At 45.7% G+C, this 9732-nt stretch overlaps 1 protein-coding gene across 2 annotated transcripts in view; it reads left to right on the top strand.

Annotated features, from left to right (window-relative positions):
- The first annotated feature begins 4134 nt into the window (after positions 1-4134).
- The window catches only part of ETFA (electron transfer flavoprotein subunit alpha), a 112202-nt gene continuing 106604 nt past the window's right edge, over positions 4135-9732 (top strand). The window contains exon 1 of one of the 2 annotated variants that reach the window (XM_010375725.1): positions 4135-4273. In XM_010375725.1, coding sequence (XP_010374027.1) covers positions 4235-4273 — 39 coding nt within the window. In that variant the 5' untranslated portion in view covers positions 4135-4234. The remainder of the gene's footprint in view (positions 4274-9732) is intronic. The other variant, XM_010375726.1, reaches the window with a different exon arrangement.

Raw genomic sequence — 9732 nt, 5'->3', positions numbered from 1 at the left:
GACAGGATATCGGAATGGCTGCTGAAGGCCCACTGGAAGCAGCAGCTTGGAGGTAGCACTTGATAAGTGTGGGTTCATCTTCAAGGATGCTCCTTGAACCAAAGACCTTTATATAATGCTGGGACTTGCAAGGTTAGAGGTCTTTGTCCCCAATGGGGGAATCTTTCACCAGAGGATACAGCAAGAGTCCCATTGAGCTATAAGCTACAGTTGCCACCTGGGCACCTTGTATGCGGGGACCAGAAGACCAGAAGGGGAGTCATCTTGGCTAAGAGTAATCCACTTGGGTGCCTCTGAGTCCTCCATTGCCCAATTATGACAATAAATAGGCTTGGAAAGGGCATGCTGGTCAGGGGTTGAGATTCTCAGTCCACGAGGCAGGACGGAGGCATTAGCCACTCAGACCAGGGGAGGTGCTAGCTGGGGGAGGGGGAGATTTAGAATGGATACTGAGAAAGGAGATGATGAGTACCAGTTGTGACCCCCAGAGACCTGCAGCAGCTGGGGCTATAGTTTGTCCCAGGGACCTTTCTCTTCTAAGTTTCCAGCAGGAATCCTGGAGGAGCCGCTCCTGAAATTGGCCTGTGGAGAAGAAAGAGGTGTTGCTCCAAATATGCTGGAATCATCTTCAAGGGTTGACTGTGGCAGTCCTTGAATCCTTCCTCCACCCTCTCTTTTCTGCCTTTTCTTCTTTGGACAAATGTTTACTTTCTTTTTTTCTTTTTTTGAGATGGAGTCTTGCTCTGTCATCCAGGCTGGAGTGCAGTGGTGTAATTTTGGCTCACTGCAACCTCTGCCTCCCAGGTTCAAGTGATTCTCATGCCTCAGCCGCTCGAGTAGGTAGTATTACAGGAACACACTACCACACTTGGCTAATTTTTGTATTTTTAGTAGTACCGGGGGGGTATCTCGCCATGTTGGCCAGGCTGGTCTTGAACCCTTGATCTTAAGTGATCCGCCCACCTCGGCCTCCCAAAGTGCTAGGATACAGGTGTAAGTCATTGCGCCTAGCCCATTGGATACATATTTCTATAAATGTTCGCTGAACGTCTAAAAATAAGAACCAGATAAATAGGCTGGACACAGTGGCTCACGCCTGTAATTCCAGCACTTTGGGAGGCCACGGCAGGCAGATCACCTGAGGTCAGGGTTTTGAGACCAACCTGACCAACATGGTGAAACGCCATCTCTACTAAAAATACCAAAATTAGCTGGGCGTGGTGGTGGGCACCTGTAATTACAGCTACTTGGGAAGCTAAGGCAGGAGAATCGATTGAACCCAGGACGTGGAGGTTGCAGTGAGCTGAGATCGCGACACTGCACTCCAGCCTAGGCAACAGAGCGAGAATCCGTCTCAAAAATAAATAAAATTAAAATAAGTAAAGAAAAGGAAATCATAGGTCCTGCCACCAAAGCAGCTCATAACGGAGTGGGAAAGTTGTATACCTCTAGGGAAAATCCTCTAATAGAAATGTCTTAGCACACACATTTCTCTGGTACATAACATGGTTGTGATTGTAGAACTCTGATATCCCTTCATCCCAAAGACTCAGGGGGCATTTCATGTGTGATCAGAACAAGTCCGGTCAGGTGTCACAGACTTTGCCCATTTTCAGCCTCTCCCTCAGCTCTGACCTGCTCTACCAGGAACTCCCAGGGGCAACAAGCCGCTGCCATGCACAGCTGCTGCTGATTTGCCCAAGCCTGGGAGCTGCTGAATCTGCCCAGTGGGGGCGGGGCGGGGCAGATGCTCTCCCCTTGTGTTTTGCTTTGTCATGGGTGGGGAGGCAGGGAAGGAGGTTAGTTTGTAGCCCAGTCTTTTACATGGTTTTTAGTAAAATATCCTTTTCCGTTTTTCCAAAAGTACCCTTCCCTCTTCCTTCCACTCCCATAGGTCTCAGATTCTAGTCCAGTGCGGGACTGGGTTAGGAGGCAAATACAGTGAGACATGGAAAACTAAATTGCCCCTCCCACAGGCAGATTGATTAGGGGGCAGGGGTCCACAGTTCTGTCTGTAACATGAGTTCAGATATGTTCCAAGTGGGTGCGACTTAAGTTTAAGATGGGTCCTCACCTCCTTCTTCAGAGAGCTAGAAGAGTGAAGAAGAGGAAAGGATTAATTCATCCTGGAAAACTGAGAAAGAGCTTACAAAAGAAATGTCACTTGGGCCAGGCGTGGTGGCTCATGTCTGTAATCCCAGTACTTTGAGAGGCCAAGGTGGGAGGATCACTTGAGGCCAGGAGTTCGAGACCAGCCCTGGGTAACAGAGTGAGACCCTGCCCCTACAAAAAAAATAGCTGTGCATGGTGGCACATGACTGTAGTCCCAGCTACTTGGGAGGCTGAGGCAGGAAGATTGCTTGATCCCAGGAGTTCGAGACTGCAGTGAGCTGTGATGGCACCACTGCACTCCAGCCTGGGAAACAGAGACCTTGTCTTTTTTTTTTTTTTTTTTTTGAGACGGAGTCTCCTCTGTCGCCCAGGCTGGAGTGCAGTGGGCGGATCTCAGCTCACTGCAAGCTCCGCCTCCCGGGTTGACGCCATTCTCCTGCCTCAGCCTCCCGAATAGCTGGGACTACAGGCGCCAGCCACTTCGCCCGGCAAGTTTTTTTTGTATTTTTTAGTAGAGACGGGGTTTCACCATGTTAGCCAGGATGGTCTCGATCTCCTGACCTCGTGATCCGCCCGTCTCGGCCTCCCAAAGTGCTGGGATTACAGGCTTGAGCCACCGCGCCCGGCCAGAGACCTTGTCTTAAACAAAACAAAACAAAAGAATTGTCACTTGATCTGGGTTTTAAAGAGGCCTGTCAGATGGGGAAGGGAATTTCAGACAGAGGGAAGAGCTAAAGCACAGGGCCCTTAGAGAGATTGTTGGTTCAGACAAAGCTCTTGCTCCAGGGAATTTACACTCCAATGCCGGGAGATCTGCAATAAACAAACAAACACGTGCATCCTGTTAGGCGGTGATAAATGCCAAGAAGAAAAATCAAACACCGTGATAGGGCATCTGGGAGTGGCATGGGTGCTATTTTAGGTAGAGAGGCCGAGGTCGGCCTTTCTGCAAATATGTTTTTTGAGCAGAGACCTGAATGAAGTGAGGAGGTAAGCCACGTGGGTAACAAGAGAAGGGCATTTCAGGCAGAGGGAACAGCCAGAGTGCAAAGCTCTGAGAGGAGCAGGCTTGTGCGCTCAAGAAGGCCCGTGTGTCTGGGGCACAGTGAGAGAAGAGGGCAGTGGGAGGAGAGGGAGCCACCCTAGGGCTTTGAGCAGAGGTCATGATCAGTCCATCACTTTGGAGAAGAGGCTTCTGGAAACATGGGTAGAAACATAAAGACCAGCTAGGAGGCTTTGCAATGATCCAGGCGAGAGATGACAGGGTCCTGAGTGAAGGTGGTACTGGCGGAGGAGCAAAGGGGTGTTGGCGGATATTGCTGGATTCTGGTTATCTTTTGAAGGTAGAGTTAACGGGATTTGTTGATAGACTAGATAACATTGGAAAGGTAGGTTGTTGCTGAATTGGGAATTAAGACAATTTCTGAACATACCACTTCCTTTCTTAAAAATTTCGTGATAAAGTCCAGACTCATTAGCAGTCATTTATTCATTTGCTGATTCATTCAACACATACTGATTGAATGCCTAGTATGGGCCAGGAATTGTGCTAGGTGTTGCGGGTAGACACAAAATTTAAAAGTAGGGCATATTTTCTGCCCGTACAGATCTTTAGTCAGATGGGTGACACAGACAAGTACTTAGGTCATTACAACCCATGTGACAATTGCTACCACGGGGAAATACAGGGGGAAATAGGGGCATATGCGAAAGGTATCTAATTGGAGTTAGCAAGGCTCCACTCGTACCTTACCCTGAGATCAGCTCAGTTTTTCAGTTCACTCTAGTAATGCTGCCCATTGCGGGGCTGTGAGACAGTACAGTCTGAGCTCGATCATAAGCGGGTGGCCAGCTTTGTCTCTGCAGCTCCGCGGCCCAGGCTTACTCGAAGGTCCCCTGGGAATAGCCTCACCTTTGCCCCACTTCCCAGTCTAGCCCCTAACTTCCCGCCGTCTATTGGCTGCGCAGCCGCCCAATGGGCAGGCGGGAACCGCGGGCTCGCGCTCCCGGCCTAGGGCGTCTGATCTCGTTCGCGCGTCTCGCGAGCATTGGGTGACTGGCTGAGGCGGTGCCAGTTGGCCGGGCACGGGGTTGCTGTGAGGTTGCGGCGGAAGCAGAGAACATGTTCCGAACTGCGGCTCCCGGGCAGCTCCGACGGGCGGTGAGTCCTGACTGGGAAGGGGAACCCAGGGACGGTCCCCCGTCAACCCGCCGTCCCTATAGGGTCTTGCAAACGTCACTGGCCCCTCAGACCAGACCAGCCCACGCGCCCACAGGCCGGTCCCCGCCTGGGACTTGGGTCCAAAGTTCTGGGGCCTGCCCTGGACTCCTTCGGGGCCGCCAGTTCGGGGCAGAAGTCAGAGGTTGGGGGTCAGGGTGACTCCGAATGGTGTGAAAATGAGTGTCTGCTGCCCCTTCTCCTGGCCCACTCTCTGCCCTGACGCTTCCCACATTTGTCGGTCACTCTGGACACTTTCGGGCCGCCAGGCCCTCCACACTTGCTCCACACCCGAGGGAGCAAAATGTCGCCGGGGAATGCCCTGTTGGGGACAGTTTCAAACCTGGATTCCTCCCGGAGGCCGGCATTTCCGGAAGAATTAAACACTTTGGGCGCATTGTGGCTGCTCCGACCCACTCACTGTCAAGGGCGGGGGTGGGGGGCGGGGGGTGGGAGGCGGCATGGCCAGTTATGGAAGCTGGCTCTGCTTTCTGGTTTATGGAGCAGGGCTGAGTTTAGGCGATTGTATTTGTAAAACCTGTGATCCGATTTGACCGCTTTAGCCAGTTTTGAAAGGCAGACGTCTTTTTATATGCTGCAGGCTGACCTGCTTTTAACCAGCAGATTGTAGGTTAAATAGCTTAACTGGTGACAGTGATACATTTTCAGTGTTTCATTAGTGACAAACCACGTTTTTCTCTTCTGTTGTGAGAAGGGCTGATAGGAAACATATTTTTGTTCTCATGATGTGGGAGAGTAGTATTTGGAGACTGACCAGGCACAAGTCAAGTAACAATAATTTATATTGTGGATTCTGTAGTTTTCCTAGTTTACATTTAGGTGAAATGAGAAACAAGATTGGTAAACCTGGGTCAGAAACTTACCTGATGGTTTGTACCTTTTCTCCTTTTTTTTTTTTTTCTGTGCATGAATATTTTCCCATCAACTCCTGGGATTTTTCTCTGAGGCATAGCTGGAGCTCTTTCTAGATGTCTGTAGACAGTAGACTTTTTTTTTTTTTTTTTTAAGAGACCAGGTCTGACTCTGTTGCCCATGCTAGAGTGGAGTGCAGTGGCCCGAGTGGCACGATATGGGCTCATTGCAACCTTCGCCTCCCAGGTTCAAGCGATTCTCCCACTTCAGCTTCCCGAGAAGCTGGGACTGCAGGTGTGCATCATCACTCCTGGCTAATTTTTTTTTTTTTTTTTTTTTTGGTAGAGACGGGGTTTGCCATATCGCCCAGGCTGGTCTTGAACTCTTGGCCTTAAGTGATCCACTTGCCTCGGCCTCCCAAAGTCGTGGAATGACAGGCCTGAGCTACCGCGCCTGGCTGTAGACATCTTTTTTCTTGTGCGTATTCCTTGTTTGATAAAAAGTCCTGACCCTGCCTTCCCCTAAAGAGTTCAAACCCGGCCGGGTACGGTGGCTCAAGTCTGTAATCCTAGCACTTTGGGAGGCCGAGACGGGCGGATCACGAGGTCGGGAGATCGAGACCATCCTGGCTAACACGGTGAAACCCCGTCTCTACTAAAAAAATACAAAAAACTAGCCGGGCGAGGTGGCGGGCGCCTGTAGTCCCAGGTACTCGGGAGGCTGAGGCGGGAGAATGGCGTGAACCCGGGAGGCGGAGCTTGCAGTGAGCTGAGATCCAGTCACTGCACTCCAGCCTGGGCAACAGAGCAAGACTCCGTCTCAAAAAAAAAAAAAAAAAAAAAAAAAGAGTTCAAACCCATGTCTTTCAGGTTAGTGTCCTGTCTTCCCCTCAGGACATATTTTCTCCCGTTAGGGGATCTAGACATAAACAAGTGAAAGTCATGAATTTGGGGAAATTCTGGGAACCTGAGCCAGAAGAATGCTGCTCTATGCAGCAGTTGGAAAACAGTTTTGTGGACAGATTACAAGTCTGGCATAAGTGAAATTATAATTGTGGTGGGGGATGGAATTTAGAACTCAGTAATTTTGTAGCGCTAACAGAAAAAAAAGGAATGATTAAGTAGTTCTTACTAACCCCATCATTGGCTAATGTGTTAGGCATTACTTCCAGATATTCGTTGTGGTTTGCCAAAGACTTTGACCTTGACTTATTTTTAAAATTTGAAGTCAAGCTAAGTAGAATAGCTGTTTTAAAGTCATTAAGAATGTTGGAGAGATTTGAAATTCTAGCAAAAAAGAAATGGTGGCAACACTTCTAAAGTGGACCCATAAATTAATAGGGACATATACCCGTATTTAACTTTTTAAATTTTGAAATATTTGCACTTATAGAAAAGTTGCAAGAATAGTACAGAGAAATCTCAAAACCCTTCCCCTGGTTTTCCCATCGTGTTAGCAGTTTGACACATGTGCTTTGTCTTTCCGCATACATACATAATACTATCTGTCTGAACCATTTGAAAGTATGTTGCAAATGTACCCTTTACTCCTAAATAATTCAGTGATATTTTAAAAGAACAAAGAGGTTCACTTTCTAACTACACTGTAATTGGCAATATCTGGAAGTTTCACCATAAAATACTGTTTTCTAATCTCTGGATGTTCAATTTTGCCAGTTGTCCCATTAGTACAGTTTATAGCAATTTTTCCTATTCTGGTCTAAGATACTCTAGATGTCAAGTGGTTTTCATGTCTCTTTTACTCTGTTAGAAAGGTTCCTCAGCCTTCCTTTGGGTTTGATGACATTGGTGTATTTGAAGAGTACAGGCCTTCTATTTTCCAGACTGTCACTCAATTTGGGTTTGTCTGGTGTTTCCTCATGATTGGATTCAGGTCATATATTCTTGGTGAGAATATCACAAAAGTGGTATTGTGTTCCCCGTGCATCATATTAGGAGGTACTTAATGTTGGTTTATCCCATTAGTGGTAATGCTAACTTCAGTTACTTAGCCAATGTGTTGTTTGCCAGGTTTCTCCACTGTCAAGTTAATACTCCTCCTTTTGTAATTTTTAACTAATTTATGAGGAGCTATATTGAGACTATGTGACTCTCCTATTTCTCATCAGACTTTTACCCAGTCTTAGCATCTGTTGATGATTTTTACCTGAGAAATGATTACTATGATGCAAAATGGTGATTTTCTATTTCCATGATACCTTCTACATTTTTTAGTTATTCTACTATAAGGAAGAACATTATCTTCTTGCATATGTATGGATTTATGGATACATGGATCCTTATTTAGGATAGTACATTTCTACCTTATGCTCACGTTGTCTCATATTTGTAAAGTGGGGCACATTCAATCTGACTCTTGTTTGTTTACATATATATGTTTATGATATCACAAAGTCAAAATAGCTTATCTTAAATCCCTACTCTTGAAATAAAAAAAATTGTTCTGTAGCTAACCATTAATACATTTAGGAAGAGGATACATTTCCAAAACCATATTAAAAAAAATAAAGTTAGGAATTATAGTTAAACGTTACCATAAACTGTTAACAATGTGAATATAGTTAACACTACTAAACCATACACTTAGAAATGGTTAAGATGGGGCCAGCCGTGGTGGCTGACACCTGTAATCCCAGCTCTTTGGGAGGCTGAGGCGGATGGATCACCTGAGCTCAGGAGTTCAAGACCAGCCTGGGCAACATGGCGAAACCCCATCTCTATCAAAAAAAAAAAAAAAAAAAAAAAAAAAAAATTAGCCAGGCGCCATGGCGCACACCTGTAGTCCCAGCTGCTTGGAAGGCTGAGGCACGAAAATTGCTTGAACCTGGCCGTTTGAGGCTGCATTGAGCCCAGATAGCGCCACTGCCCTCCAGCCTGCGCAACAGAGTGAGACGCTATCTCAAAAAAAAAAAAAAAAGTTGGTAAATTTTATGTAGTTTTTTAAATCACTTTGTTAAACTGTTAGAATATAAGTTCACTGACTTGCATTTGGTATCTAAGTTCCATTTTTAGTTCTGACTGATTTGTGCCATTGAGTAAAGTCTTTCATCCTTGTGTGTGTGGCAATGGTCCTTAAAGTCATCTGTTAACAGATAGTTTTTGTATCTATAATAAAGAGCTAGAGAACACACTGAGAGGAAAATAGGTAGGCATTTGCAATTAGTTAATATTCTTGCAAGGATATTAATCCTTATTGTTATTTTATTGATTTGCTCTTGAAATTGATTTATTGAAGAATAAGAAGATGCAAAAAAATTTATGTGGTGAGTGAAACAACAGTTTCAAGGTCATTTGAGTACTCTTGTTACTGTGTTTATTGTCAGGTGGGAAGGAATATCAGGATTGAAAAGCTATGAAATTGGTGTGAAGCAACATGACACTTTTCTGTCTAGTATTGATGAATAAGATTGAAGTCTGTAATTTGCATGCAAAGTTTAATTTCTACTGAAAGAAGAAAGAGAGCCAATTTTGGTGTGATTCTAAAAGAAAATTTATTGCATAAGGTGAATTCAGTAAAATTATGATGCCTGCCAATGTGTCTACTAAGAGTCTTGTCTGTTCTTTTTGTTTTGTTTTGTTTTGTTTTTTTGAAACGGAGCCTCTCTCTGTTGCCCAGGCTGGAGTGCTGTGGTGCGATCTCGGCTCACTGCAAGCTCCGCCTTTCAGGTTCATGCAATTCTCCTGCCTCAGCCTCCCGAGTAGCTGGGACTACAGGTGCCCGCCACCGCGCCCAGCTAATTTTTTGTATTTTTAGTAGAGACGGGGTTTCACTGTGTTAGCCAGGATGGTCTCCATCTCCTGATCTCATGATCCGCTTGCCTTGGCCTTCCAAAGTGCTGGGATTACAGGCGTGAGCCACCGCGCCCAGCCTGTCTGTTCTTAAAGTGAAGTAAATTGTGTTTTCAGTATTACAGTCAATGTTATATAACATTTATGGTTATGATTAAAAACTGCTTTATTTTATTACTAAAAAGATTAAAGGAAGTATTTAAAGTACAGAAATACAATATACATTTAAAAAATTACAAAGTGTATGTTAAAATCGGGCTAGGTGACTTTATACATTATTTATCCTTTTGGGTATGACTCGGAAAGATTTTATAGCTTATTCTTGCTGTTTTTCTTTTTTTAATTAAGAAGCAAAAAACCTAGCTGGGAGTGGTGGCTCACGGCTGTAATCCCAGCACTTTGGGAGGCCGAGGTGGGTGAATCACGAGGTCAGGAGTTCAAAACTAGCCTGACCAACACGGTAAAACCCCATCTCTACTAAAAATACAAAAAATAGCTGGGTGTGGTGCTGCGTGCCTATAATCCTAGCTGCTTAGGAGGCTGAGGTAGGAGAATCACTTGAACCTGGGAGGTGGAGGTTGGAGTGAGCTGAGATTGCGACACTGCACTCCATCCTGAGCAACAGAGCAAGACTCTGTCTCAAAAAAAAAAAAAAAAAGCAAAAAAACCCTCCCCTGCCCTCTATACCCTCATTACACCTAGTTTCCAAAGATGGTTGGG

Source organism: Rhinopithecus roxellana, chromosome 5 (assembly GCF_007565055.1).
Source record: "Rhinopithecus roxellana isolate Shanxi Qingling chromosome 5, ASM756505v1, whole genome shotgun sequence".
NCBI classification, from domain to species: Eukaryota; Metazoa; Chordata; class Mammalia; order Primates; family Cercopithecidae; genus Rhinopithecus; species Rhinopithecus roxellana.
The sequence above is the reverse complement of the archived record's forward strand: the minus strand, read 5'-3'. Positions and strand labels throughout refer to the sequence as shown.